General features: G+C 54.5%; 1 protein-coding gene across 1 annotated transcript; it reads right to left on the minus strand.

The window, feature by feature from the left end:
* Positions 1-7,060: 7,060 nt before the first annotated feature.
* On the minus strand, positions 7,061-12,287 carry DLX3 (distal-less homeobox 3). The gene is made up of 3 exons (XM_040245731.1): positions 11,734-12,287; positions 10,491-10,681; positions 7,061-8,916 (listed from the first exon to the last, which is right to left on the minus strand). Exons 1-3 carry the CDS (start codon positions 12,056-12,058, stop codon positions 8,569-8,571), a joined length of 864 nt encoding a protein of 287 aa, XP_040101665.1. The 5' UTR covers positions 12,059-12,287; the 3' UTR covers positions 7,061-8,568.
* Positions 12,288-13,742: the final 1,455 nt, after the last annotated feature.

The raw sequence follows: 13,742 nt of genomic DNA on the forward strand, positions 1-13,742 counted from the left end.
GTGAATGATTACCTCTACTGTAACCCCAGAATCCCTCCTGCTAGACAAAAGAGCAGAGGAAAAAAAAGAGATTTCTTTTACTGATGTACATGTGTGCCAAGTTGCTTCAGTCGTGTCCAACTCTTTGCAAGCCCATGGACTCCTGGTAGCCCGCCAGGCTCCTCTGTCCATGGGATTCTCCAAGCAGGAACACTGGAGTGGGTTGCCATGCCCTTCTCCAGGGGATCTTCTCAACCCAGGGATCGAACCCGGGTTTCCTGTGTCTCCTGCATTGCAGGCAGATTCTATACCACTGAGCCACTGGGGAAGCCCTCCCCACTCCTTTACTGATATCTGATTGTATACCTAGAAAACTTAAGAGACCTCAGGGGGAAAATATTCCAGAAGTAGGAAGATGTTGGTATAGTGGCTGGATATAAGATAAATATAGGATGCTGTTCTCTAGCCTTGCAATAAATATGGAAATATATTCCTGTTATATTGGAAACACAAATTAATGAAATACTGAAGTATATAGATGTGAAGAAGCAGCTCTTTAGCTGATCAGTAACTAAAAGATACAGGCATACCTCTGAGATATTTTGGGTTTGGTTCTACTCCATCACAATAAAAATAGATATTGCAATAAAGTGAGTCACACAAATCTTTTGGTTTCCCAGTGCATGGAAAAGTTATGTTTATGCTGTACTAGAGTTGTTCACACTCTACTGTAGTCTATTAAGTGTACAATAGCATTATGTCTAAAAAAATGCACGTACCTTAATTAAAAAATAATACTGTTGGAAAAATGGTGCTAATAGACTTGCTCAACCTGAGGTTGCCATGAATCTTCAATTTGTAAAAAAAAAAAAAAAAAAAAAAAAGGCAGTATCTGTGAAGTGTAATAAAGTGAAGTACAACAAAACAAGGTGTGCCTGTATTAAACTCCGCCCTCTTCCCTTCTGCTGGGACTAAGGCCCAGCACATGGCTCTGTCCTGGGTGGCTGTCCTTCCATTACATCTGAAGCATGGCAGACTTAGGTTGGAATCAAGAAAGGACTTTCCAAGTAGAGGGAGGAATTGTATATATGAGAACTCCCCTCATTAGGCAAAAGGGTAAACTTTGGGCCCATTGAGGGCACCTAGCACTCCCAAGGTCAACTGAGGAGTGTCCTAATTGTACACAGACTGGTTTCATCTAGAACTGACAGGATAGTTTGTGGAGCTCCATCACTGTGCCAAGCTTTGTGTTAAGTATTATTTAATTTCCTCAGGAACCCTGAAAGTTACATTATACATGAGGAAAATGAACCTCAGAGAAGGCAAATGACTTAGCTGAAGATACGTAGTAAATGTCAAAGTCAGGGTTAACGCTCAGAAATGTGCATACGTGTGCCTGGGTGTTTGTACACGTGTCCTACTCTATGAAACACTGCTGTCTCTAAGGACACAGAGCTGATCTGGGAAGAAGGGGGAAAGCTCAGCCTGACATCCTCCCTACCTTCTCCCCATTTCAATCTTAGAAGCCATGGGATGGTGAAAGGGCCACAGGCCAGGGATTCAGAAGGCTAAACTCTGAAACACATTCACTGGAGGCCTTTAGGGGAAACTGTTGAACCTCTTGAGTCTGTTTTCTCACCTGGGAAGTGGGATAATAATGGCACTGTCTTTGCCAGGCAGCTGAGAAGATTAAATGAGACTGTGCCTGTGAAAGCTTCTGGCACAAGCCTTGTGCACAGTAGGTGCTCCATTAGCGTCTTCACTGCCTGATCTTGGGAGGATCTGAGTCTGCATTTGAGAGACTTCCTTCCTTACCAGCCAAACTCCTGCTTCTTGTGGCTTCTTGCTCTCCTCAGCTTCCCCTTACCCTCTCTTAGCTGAAGGCATGTCGCCGCTCCCCCCTACCCAGCACCACTGATGATTCCTGAACTAAGGGCAGGCCTGACTGGTCCCAGGGGTAGGTGTGGGACAATGCCACAAGTGCCGCAGGACGTGGCCAGACGCCCTCAGTGTGCAGGGAAGGGCACGATGCTGCTGCCGCCAGTTTGCCAGGTATAAGCTGAACTGCCTGGGTTGGGAGGCACCCCCTCCCCCGTCCCAGCCGATCCTCCAGGGTGTGAATTTCGGGTCCCTGCTCACTCAGCAGACACTGCCAGTCCTGCTCACACTTGCTCCAGGAGACAACCCAGGCATTTGGGCCTTGAGGCCCCCTCCCCACTCAGCCCCCTCCCCAGCTTTGCCTCCCGCCAGGGTGTCTATCCTAGCTGCCCTGGATTCCAATGTCACTCCTTCTCTCAGACAGCCCACCTTGGGGCTCAACAGACCAATCCCAAAGTCTCTCCTTTGCCAGGAGGTCTCCTAAATTCACTGCCCCTCCTTCGCTATGTGACTTTGGGCAAGACATACAGCCTCTCAGGAGACACTTCGCGATGGATGAGTAGCTGCGATGATGACCGTTGAGGCTGCAGCTACTCTTAGCTCCTGCGTTGCTCACCAAGCAGCTAGTGATTGGGTGCTGGGTGTTCCTCTCATTGTCTGGTTGGCCCTCAACAGCTGAGAGCAGGAGGCAGTTATCATTCCCCCTCAGCCCCACAATCCCTCATCTAGTGGGAGTGGGAGGGATTGTATGAGGGATCCCAAGGGCAGGCTTCACATATTCACCTGGGCAGTTGATGTCCACTGAAATCCTGCTCTCCAGCCAGCATGATGAGCACGGAGTGAACATACCCAAGCCCCTGTCCCCATGCTATATATCCCAGTTCAAAGCCCTACCCCCAGGGACCTTGGTATGAAAGACATCCCCACGCCCCCTGCTTTGCAGCTCAGCAACCCTCCCCGTCCTTGCCCAGTGCTCTGAGCTGGGGACAAGACAGTAAAGGTGAGACATAGGCTCTGCCTCCACAGAGCTAGGACTAGGGGCCTGGAAAGAGAAGAGTCATCCAGTTAGCAGTGACTAGCAGGCTGAGTGACAAAGGAGAAAGACGGGGGCTGGGGACCTGGGCTGAAGGTCTGGGAAGGTTTCCCTGAGGACTGACTCAAGGGCTTCTGGGGCAGAGGGTCTGGGCCCCTGCAAAGAGCTGGAGGCTGGCCTTCCTGACTCCCCCAGCCTTCTCTGCCAGCCCCTCATCTGCTCCCTCTGCCCCAAGCCCCACCAAGGCCCCCATCAGCACTGTCCTTCTGCCCCTCTTCCCTGGGGCTCAGGAAACTCATCTCCAAGCACTTTTTGGCTTCTAAACCTCCCAGTCTCAGGCTGCTGGGTGGTTGGTAAACAGCTTATTAAGGTGATTAACGCTGCAATTAAAGCTGGAAAAACAGAGGCCAGGATGCTGGCTGAAGGCTCTCCCTTCTCCTCCCCCCTTCAGTCTCCCCCAGCCCTCCTCTGCCATCCCCTCCAGGCATGGTTGATGCAATTCGGCCTGACTTAGCCAACCAGAGCCCTCACCTAGGTGGGGAGGCTGCACATCAAGTGTCCGGTCTGGGTGCCTGGAATCCCCTTTCCCGCAGAGGTGGGAGCTCCGCTGGCCTGGGGAGTAGGTGGTAGTGATGGTTGCTGAGGCAGGTGGTGTGTGGAGGCTGAATTGGGGTGAAGTCTCTAAGACCCCCTAGTATCCAGGACCCTTAAAGGGAGGGGCCTCAGAGACAAGGATAGAGATCATCCTTCTCATCCATTTCTGCAAGTAAGAAGGGCATGAGCCCTCTCCTCCCAGTATAGGGGCAGGGGCTTTCTTTCTCCAGGCTCTCAGAGTCAGGATGGCTCCCAGCAGGTCTGAGGGGCTGGCAAATGCCAGATCCTGACCCTTCCTTGAGCTTCGCATCCAGGGAAGTATTTAAGAACTCTCTGGGTCCATGCCACCCCTCCCTTTAGCATAAGCTCTAGCCAATTCAAGAAGCCCTCAAGGCTCCCCCACAAGTCCCCTTCCCTTGCGTCCGTGAGTCCTGGGAGGGGAGTTATTCTGCAGGTGGGATCTCCAGGGAGTATGTTCCCAGACCCCCATCTCTGCCTCTCATGCTGCCATCCTTTTTTCAAGGCACAATCCAAATGCTGCCTCCCCTACGAAGCCTTTCCGTGTTTCCTTCCCACCCGCCACCAGCTGCCCTGCCCCTTTCCTCTGACAACTCACCCAACCCCCTTGTCTATGTCAGGTTTGCCCAGCTGGGGGCCTCTCCAGGGTAGTCCCTGCTTCTGACCCTGGAGCTCCTCACCCAGATCTGTGCCTCCTTGCCCAGGCCTCAGTCATCTGTGGCACCAGTGCCTACAACAATGCGTGAAATAGAGCAGGTGCTCAGAGAACATTGGGTTGACTCACTCCTTTTTGGAGTGCACCTAGAAATGGGCAGATCAACAAAGTGGCAAGTGCAGCCAGGGGCCTGGGTCTGAATCACTGGCATTGAGGGTGGGATGGGGCAGGAGTCAAGGTGGGCAGTAAGCCCCATCATCCTGTCACCATCGTCAACAGCAACTTGATATACTGAGCAGTACTTGCTATGTGCTGTGTACCTTGTGAAACATTTTATACACACTATCCATTTAGTCCTCTCAACAACTACCTGCTAGGCAGGTAGCATTATTGCTATGCTATAGATGAAAATACTGAGGCTTAGAAAGGTTAAAGGATTTGCTCAAGATCACACAGTCAGTAGTGGAGGCAGAATTCACCCCAGGTCAGCTGACTCCAGCATGCACATTCCTGAATCTAGCATCAAGCTTTTCCAAGGATCAGCCCTGGGGAAGAAGCCCAGCCCCTCCCCCCACACGTCTCCCAGGGAAGAACCCAGGAAGGAAGGCTGGAGGGCTGGGGTAGGCAGAGCTACTCAGCTCTCTGACACCCTGCCCTGGGCATTTTAGTAAACTGTGCTGCAGAAAAGCCCACAAAGAGCACCCATTCTCCAGACAGACCAGCATTCAAATCCCAGCATTGCCACATATTAGTTATGTATCTCTGGGCCGGGAAGATCTCTTGGAGTAGAAATGGCAACCCACTCCAGTATTCTTGCCTAGAAGATCCCATGGACAGAGGAGTCTGGTAGCCTACAGTTCGTGGGGTTGCAAAGCATTGGACACGACTGAGCAACTGAACATGCACATAATTATGTAAACTTGATGGAGATTGGACCTCTGAAAAATGGGCACTATACCACCCACCTCCCAGGCTGTTTTGAGGATCCCATGTAACGTGCTTGGCATAGAATACGGGTTTAGCAAATCCAGCCCTTACTAAGGTTTGGAGAACAGTGACCCTCGGGGCAGACTGGGGTTCCCTCGCCCCCCTCTTCTTCTCTGAAGGTTGTCACAAGGCAATGGGCTCAGCTGCCCCACCCAGGCACTCTGCCAGGTCCCCCACCTAAGCACCTGTCTCCATGGCCCCCCACGCCCCAGCCTAGGCTGGTGAAGAGGGTGACCTGCTTGGCCTGGAGGTGAGGAGAGGAAGAAGGGGAGGTCAGGGGTGGGGCTGACCCTGAGGGAGGTCACCCGGGCAGTTAATCCAGCCTGACAGAGCAGGGATGAGCAGGGAGGAATTAGGAGCTTACAACATCCTTTCATCCCGAAGCAGCCCGCCAGCCAGCCTGCCCGCCCAGCCTCCCTCCTTCCTTCCTCTCTCTTTCTGCCCTTTTTTTCCCTCTCCCTCCCTTTGCTGGCAGCCCAGCCCTAATAAAATGCAGTGTCTCCAGCAAGTCTGCCCGGCTGCCGCCTCGCTGCTCCTGCCTGCACGCAGCCCTCAACCCAAACTGCTCAGCTCAGCCCCGCCTGGCAGCTGCCACTTAACCCTTGCCAGCCCGGCTGGCGTCCGTGGGCTGGAGGCCCTCCTCCCTTCCGCCAGCCTCAGGCAAGGGGGAGGGGAGGCCTATTTTCTGAGAGGCAGAAGGGTAAGGTGGAGGCTGGAGGTCCCCAGGTTCTGGAGTCCTGCTGTTCCACAAGGCCCTTCTGTTCTGCTTCCTCATCCTTATTCTGCTTTGTGGCTCACAGTCGCCCCAGAAGCCTGGAAGGGTGGGGATTGTTGTTCCCATTCGACAGGTGAGAAACTGAGATTCCGACAGGGAGTTTCCAGGCTGAGCTGGGTCACACTGGCTGCTGGACGGTGTTGCTGAGTCTCCATTCTAGACTTTTTCCAGTACAGGGTGCAGTCTCTGCTGTGTGTGTGTGTGTGTGCACCTGTGTATCCTTTGATACACACTCCTTTGGAGTGCTATTGTTCGTCTATTTGTGTGATGCTAACGTGTCTCGGGTGTGCACTCAGATCTATGTATGTGGCCTCAGAGGACAACATGAGTCCATGTATGTGTGATGGTAGAGAGATGTGAGTCTTGGTATATGTGTGAGAGGTGGCTTCACAGCGTGTGCATGAATCCCATCTGTGTCTCCCATCTGGGCCAAGATGTTTGCTCACGCACGCTTCCGTTCCCACTGCCACCTCCAGCTCTCTGTCTCCAGAGTCTTGGAGTTGGGCAGCTGGAAGAGGAGGGGGCGGCACTGCTGGCCTAGGCCGTCCGTGAGTCAGGGCCCAAGCACTCTCTGAGAAGGTCAGTGTGGAACCCCCCTTGTCTGTTTCCATGGCCCAGCCTGGATCTCAATGGCCTGAGGTCCCTGCCAGCTGTGGGAGCAGTGGTGTTCTCCCTGCCTAAGGCCTTGCCCTCGCCTCCAACTGAAAGGGACAGACAGAAGGGTGAGTGGTAAGGAAATGCCTGGGCATGGAGGCAGGGGGTTTACACATGTATGTGTGCAAGCATGTCTGTGTGTGAGCCCAGGATCAAATAGCAGCCCTGAGGTGACCCAGCAGCAGCAGCAGTGGAGGGCTGCTAAATCACACCGACAAGGGACGCCAAGCAGAGTGGAGTCAGGGAGGCCAAGGGCTGGGAGCCTCCATTTCCCAGACTGTGGGGCCAGCTGTGCAGTCAGGAGCATCTGTTCCCCCTGGCCAAGCCCAGCTCAGCTCTTGAGCTCAGAGCCCCAGCAGTAGGCCCCCAGGGCTCTGAATCTCTTATGAGCCCCTGCTCAGAGGTCCTTCCCCACCAAACAACTTTCCTGACTCCCAGCCCTCCCCTGAGAGCTGCCTGCCTCTAGCCTCCAGTTCAAAGAGCTCAGTGGTTATTTTCTTCTTTTTTATTAATGTTATATATAAAGGTGAGTCCAATAAGAAAGCAGAAATGAGAAGGCTGGGAGAGGGTGGGAGCTGGCTTCGTTCCCGTCCCCTTGGGGTGGGACTCTTTGAGATCCACCATGTCTCTCCTCACGCCTGCGCCTCCCACCAAACCCAAATCCAGCCGGAGCACACATCTCTGTTTCTCTCAGCTCACTGCGCACAGGCAGGTAGGTCCAGGAGGAAAGGGCCACATAAATAGGAAACCACAGGAGGGAGGAGGCTGCTTCTCTCTGTTGCTTTAAAAAAAAAAATACATACTATATATATAGCTAGAGTCCTCTACCCCTCCTCTTCTTCGATGTTTGACCACATCAGGGGTGGAGGAAAGTTAGCTCTGGGGGGACATCTGGGCCAGGAAGAGCCAGTGCTACCAGCCTTTCAGACAGCCACCCCCTCACCCCTAAAGGTATTGAGTTATAACACCGTGCACCTCACCCGACATTCTCTGTCTTGGCGGGAACAATCTGTTTCCAAGGCCACCGGAAAGGGGGTGTTTGGGGGTTTGTCTTTCCTGGTGTGTCTCCTTGGAGATTTGGGGTTTGGCGCCAGCTTACTGGAGGAGAGGAAGAGGTGGGAAGAGGCGGGGTGGGGGCACGGGGGTGAGCAGAGGTGCCCACGCAGGAGAGATTGGTCCTAACTGTTAACAATGCCCTTTGTCTTCCTATTTTTCAACAGCTTTTGAAACCAAAGTTGTGCAAAGTCCTGTACATGGGAGAAGAAATGGGTGGTCGGGAAGGCTGCCTGGGACCCACCCCTCCTCTTCGACCAGAGTGGGGGAGGCGAGGTGCTCCTTGAATTCTTCTCTCTAAAGCCACAAACATTAAAAGCTTCCCTTACTTGGGGCTTTTCTTTGGTGTAACCCTCAAATCTTAAATGAGGGCTAGAAGTTCAGGGCAGGGCTCGCTGAGGTCCCCACCCTGAGTCCCAGTCTCACGGTCCAATGTCTTTTTGGCAGAGGGGATGCTCAGGAAGGAGACAGCCACAGGTGGCTTGGGGGAGGATCTTGGGCCTGGCAGGTCCTGGGATCCACAGTGCCTGATGCCCCAGCCCAAGCCTGACCTGCGCACACTCCACAGTCTCCCCAGTACCCAAGGAATCCAGTCTGGGGACTGAGTACTAAGATTTAGAATCTGGGAGGTGATGAGCCATTTGAAGCCAATCCAGGCTCTTGGAGCAGAAGGGGAACAGCTGTCCCAGCTGGAGTGGAGTGCGCAAACATCTGGAGGGGCACCCCAGTGTCTAGGCAGGGAGTGGGAGGTTCAGGGGGCATCCTTGGTCCATGTAAATTTCCTCTGGAAGCTCTTGGGTCCCTGGAAGAAGGGGCAAGGGAAGGGGGAAGGGATGTCCTTTCCCCTGTGCTCCTCGATGATTCCTGAGTGTCAGCTAGGACGGAGGCGCCTTCTGCCTGGTCCCGGGGTTCCTTCGTGAGAGGTTCAGGACGGGTAGGTGCTCAGTACACAGCCCCAGGGTTGGGCGGGGGCCCTGGGGAGGCATGGTGCAGGGTGGCTGGTTGAGGCGGCTGCTGCTGTAAGTGGGGTCCACTCAGGTTCTGTGCATGGTACCAGGAGTTGGTGGGGTCGTCCAGGTAGCTGGGGGAAGCACTGTACGGGAGTGGCGGGGGCAGCTGGCTGCGGGCAGGGGCTGGAGTAGAGTGGGAAGAGGTGTCCCAGAGGGCAGGTGACGGTGGTGAGTTGCAGGCCATGGAATCGCTGTTGTTGGGGCTGTGCTCCAGGGGAACCTCCCCATTCTTATAGAGCTTCTTGAATTTGGAACGGCGGTTCTGGAACCAGATTTTCACCTGCCCCAAGAAGAAAGGGGGAGCTAGTTAGCCTCTTAGAACACTGAGTGAAAACCCATCAGGGAAGCCAGTCTGGAGAGGGCTGGGCCAGAACCCACTGTCACATAAGACCCAGGCAAAATCCAGGCATCCTGCCTCCAGGCCAGCATCTTTTTCTATTGGGGATAGAAATTCAGCTAGAAACTTTTGGTGGCTTAGGTCCAAATTCTGCTCTGCCACTTACTAAGTGTGTGACTGTGGGCAAGTTACCCGACCTCTCTGGTTTTTGCTGTCCTCATCTGCAAAATGGGGACACTGGCAGCACTATTACCTACATCATAGGGTCACTATAATGCTCAAAAAAGTTAAGACAGACAAAGAACTCGAAGCAGCCAGCCATACTACTGACATAGTAAGCACTGAATAAAGGGCAGCCCAGAGGGGAGGAGGCAGTTTGCAGCATTTTGTTCACATTAGAAACCCATAAGCAAAGGTGCACAGATATACAGAGACAAATCCACACCCACATAAGCGTCTCCATGTGCATGAACATACCCACTCACCACTTCACACACAGGCACCAGTCTATAAAGATACACACATGCACAGATACACCCAGATAAACGGCCTGCAAACATGAGCTCCCATGTTCACACACTCAGGAGCCCTTCGGGGCTGGTTAATGGGGGTGATCTGGGACTCAGGAGCAGGTGAGCCATGATCTCCAAATTTCCCCTGGGGTATCTCCCCCTCCCCCTGCCGCTCTCCACCCCATGACTGGTACAAACAATGAATCAGCTCCTCACCGGGTGACCCAGATTCCCGGCGGACCGGGCCCCACGCAGCCGCAACCCAGGCCCGCCTGTCAACACCTGTAGGGAGCCAGGCGTCTGCCACTCCTCCCCTGAGCAATGACAGGCTGCTGGGGGCTTTAGGGACAGGCTGGGGCTGGGGGACTGCCACCTCTGAGTCCCTACCCCCCTTTGTGGGGAATCTGTTCTTGCCTCCAAGCACACAAGGGGTGGAGCATTTGGGTACTGAGCAGGAATGCAGTCTTTTGATACAAGCACACATTTTTGTACATACACTCACCACGGGGCCCAGTCAAGTACATGTGTCCATCAATAAACACAGTAGCCCTTGAAAGGCCTTCCTCCTGAGGTGTGTATCCCACATGTACTGTGCACACATTAGCCTGTGTGCAAACAGACATGAATACACGTGTATGTACACCCCTCACACACACGCCTAGCCTGGGGTTGGGGGGTGGGGTGGTGGGGAGCACTATGCGGACTCCTAGCGGTGACCATCGCTGCTGGGAGCCTGTGGAAGCTGGGGATTCTGGGGTAGAGAATCTGATAGACACACTCAGTCCACACTCAGTCGCACGATTCACAAATATGCACACCTGTACACGTGCTAATGCACAAACTTCAACCGAGTTTGAGATCTGGGGGTCCTTCTATACACAGACAAGGGTTTCAAGGGCCTGCAGGCAACTTATGAAGCCATCTGGGCTCAGCGGTGCCTGGGGTATCCCGGGGTCCCGCAGGACCCCACCGAGTCCTCACGGCCTTCGACCGCCCGCCACTGACCTGCGTCTGCGTGAGGCCCAGCTGCGCGGCCAGCTCCGCGCGCTCGGGCAGCGCCAGGTACTGGGCCTTCTGGAAGCGGCGCTGCAGGGCGGCCAACTGGTAGCTGGAGTAGATCGTGCGCGGCTTTCGGACCTTCTTGGGCTTCCCGTTCACCATGCGCACCTCAGCTTCCGGCTCCTCCTTCACGGACACTGCGGGCAACGCACCGGGCGGTGGGCGACTCAGCCTCGGCCAGAGACACCGGCGCCCTCCGGAGCCCCGCGGGAGCCCCCACCCACCGGCCCCCCGACTTGTCCCGGGACTTCCTGGCGGCGCTCTCCGCCGCCGGCGCCCCGGGAGGGAGCTGCGGCCACAGAGCCTGGCCGGCGGCCGCCCACGACGCTGCGCTCCCGGGCTCCTGCTCCCCCGGTCCCGGCGCCAGCCACCCCTGGACGCGCACGGCCGCCGCCTCGCTCCCCTCGGTCCCTGCCGCCGCCTGCCCGCCGCCCTCTCACAGGCACCTCGCCGTCGTCACTGCTCTCGCTCTTTCTTTCCTGTTCTCCCTTCCTTTTTTTGTTTTGTAGACCCTTTCTTTTTAGAATAATTTTAGATTTCAGAAAATGTTGCGGCCACATCAGACTTCCTTTTCCTTCGCCCTTTGCTCAGATCCTTTCTTCCGTCTTTCCTTTCCCTTTGTCTCTCCATTTTTATGCCTCCGCTTTATGTTTATAAATACACATATTTTATATTTTGTAAAAATATTTTTATGCCTCCATTTTTCTTTTTGCCCCCGTCTCTTCACTCTCAGTTGCTGCTTCCCTCCCTGTTTCCGTAATTCTGAGGGCTCTTTCTCCGTGTCGCCCTCATCTTTCTCCCCCTCCCCAGCCCAGATCCAAACTGCGGTCGCAGAACTCCCAGCGCCCGCCGCCTGCCCGGAGCCCGATGGAGAGCCGCTTGCTGAAGTGCCGGGAAAGCACCTGGATGCGGAGGCTCTCTGACCGTCCAGGGCCCTCTCCTTCTCCGCCTCGCTCACCCGGATCCTCACCCGGGACCGACCGCAGCGTCCCGCGTGCACCACGCCCCAAAGGCGCCCAGTTTCTGGACTGGAAGGTGGTCCGTCCACTCTGGGGGTCACCTAGCTCACCGTCTCTAACTTCAGACAGTACACTTCTTAGCCGGGACGCTCCCCTAGATTTTGGCTCCAATTCCTCTCTGTCGGGAACCTCCCGGTGCCTCCCGCTCTCAGCGACCCCGCGGTCCTCACCTGGGTCCTGAGCGGGCAGCGGCTGCTCCCGGTAGGCTCCATATTGCCGGTAGGAGGTTCCGTAGGTATATTCCGACTTGGGCGAATAAGCGCCTGTGCCTCCAAGCCCGTTGAGATTGAACTGGTGGTGGTAGGTGTAGGGGTTTACGGTCTGGCCATAGGGCTGGCCCGAGTAGTAGTCGTGCTGGGGAGCGCTGTAGTAGCCCAGGTCAGTGACGGAAGACTCGGGCAAGGTGGGCGAGTCCTTGGAACCCGCATGGCAGCTGAGCGAGCTGGAGATGTCGGTGAGGATGCTGCTGAGCTTGCGATCGAAGGAGCCACTCATCCTGGCGGGCGCCGTACCACCCCCGGGCTGGCCTCAGCCGGAACGCCGAAGCGGGCAGGAGCTCGGGGGAGGCGGAGGAGACGAGGCGGGGTTGTGTGTCCGGAGGGCGAGGGGGGAGGGTTCCCGGCAGCGTCTCTGGGGAGGGTCGGTCGAGGGGCGCTTAGACCATCGCGGGTCTTCGGGCGGTCGCGGCGCGCCTCTCCTCGCGTCCCAAGCCACAGTCAAATGCTGCCAGCTCCGCCCGGCCAGCCGGTTATAGACTCAATAGTGGAGTCGCAGAGGGAGGCCCCAGCGCTCTGATTGGCTGCAAGTCTTGCCTTCCAGGCAAAACATGCTCTTGCGCTCTTTCGTTTCTCTCTCATTCTTTGTTGTTACTCAACACACAAACACACATACACTCACACACACGTACAGTCACACACACACACTCTCACACACTCACACAGACCCCTCTGTTCCTCCTCCTGTGGATCCCTTCCCCAGCCCAAATAACCCCTCAGTGTTCCTGGAGGAAAGAGTGGGACAAGGGTATCTCTGCAAGAGTCCCCAGGTCTGTCCCTCTGTCTGTCTCTCTGCCTGTGAGTGGAAGGTGGGCTCAGGTGCCATAGAGGAGGGGAATTTGCCCGCTGGGTGTCTGTGAGGTAGGTGGTTCAAGGTGTGTGGGGTGGTGGGGCAAATGATGGGCAGACAAACATGCCCAAAGTGGCAGGACCCAGGCTTGTGAAAATGTTCTAGTTTTTTCTTTTTTTAATTAGAAGAAAAGAAAAAAAAAATAGGTTAAAGAAAAAGTTTGAATATGTATTACTATATCATTTTTACAGCAATGCAATCACAAAATGTAACTTTAAAAAATGTTTTTAATGAATGAAGGGGTCCATCAGACAAAAGAGCTTCAGGCCTAAAAAAGTCATCACTGGGTCCAGGGAAGCTCCAGGAGGTGCACAGCCTGTATGTAGTGATGTTAAATTTGTCTCCAAAAGTTTCAGAGATGACCTAGGCTTGTGGGAAAGAACATGGTCCCCATGAAGATGGGTGGGACACAGGCTGGCTCTCTGTGCTTCAGTAAGTTTGTGGGCAGATTTTGTGCTTCTGGGACTTGTAATACCCAGACAGAGTGAGCATTTTTAGAGATCAGCGGTGTGTGATGTGGGGATTCATGTGTTCTGCAGCACATACAGAGTCCACGTTCATACAAAGAATGCACTCGAGTGCAAGAGTGTGCATGTGAGAGAGTGAGCCAGGGTATATGGGAGTCTGAAAGTAGTGTGAGTGGAGGGCCATGGGATGGGGTGTCTGCGTGTGAATTTGTAGTTGTATACAGATGCACATAAAACTGTCAGCACCTTCTCAACCTCAGGTAGCTGAGAACCATGACGCTCCACTGAACCCTGTCTCCCCCAAGAAAGAGGCTCTCTTCCCTGGGGACTCCCACCTCCTAGTTCTGTCTGGCCCACAAGGCCAGCTTTCTAAGTCATCCAAACTGCTCCCAAAGCTTTAGCTCATTTATCCATTCCACTTTCGATTCTGTTCTCCGTCTTTCTCTGTTGTGGGGAGAAGGAGTCTCTTCCAAATATCAGTTCCTAGTTGCATACAACCTTCGCATAGGGCTCCGCGGTCAATTCTCCCATCCTCTTTCCCTGCCTGACCGGGCTAACTTGTCCCAGGACGCACAGTGCCAGCGCGC

Source organism: Oryx dammah, unplaced genomic scaffold (genome assembly GCF_014754425.2).
Source record: "Oryx dammah isolate SB20612 unplaced genomic scaffold, SCBI_Odam_1.1 HiC_scaffold_8, whole genome shotgun sequence".
NCBI classification, from domain to species: Eukaryota; Metazoa; Chordata; class Mammalia; order Artiodactyla; family Bovidae; genus Oryx; species Oryx dammah.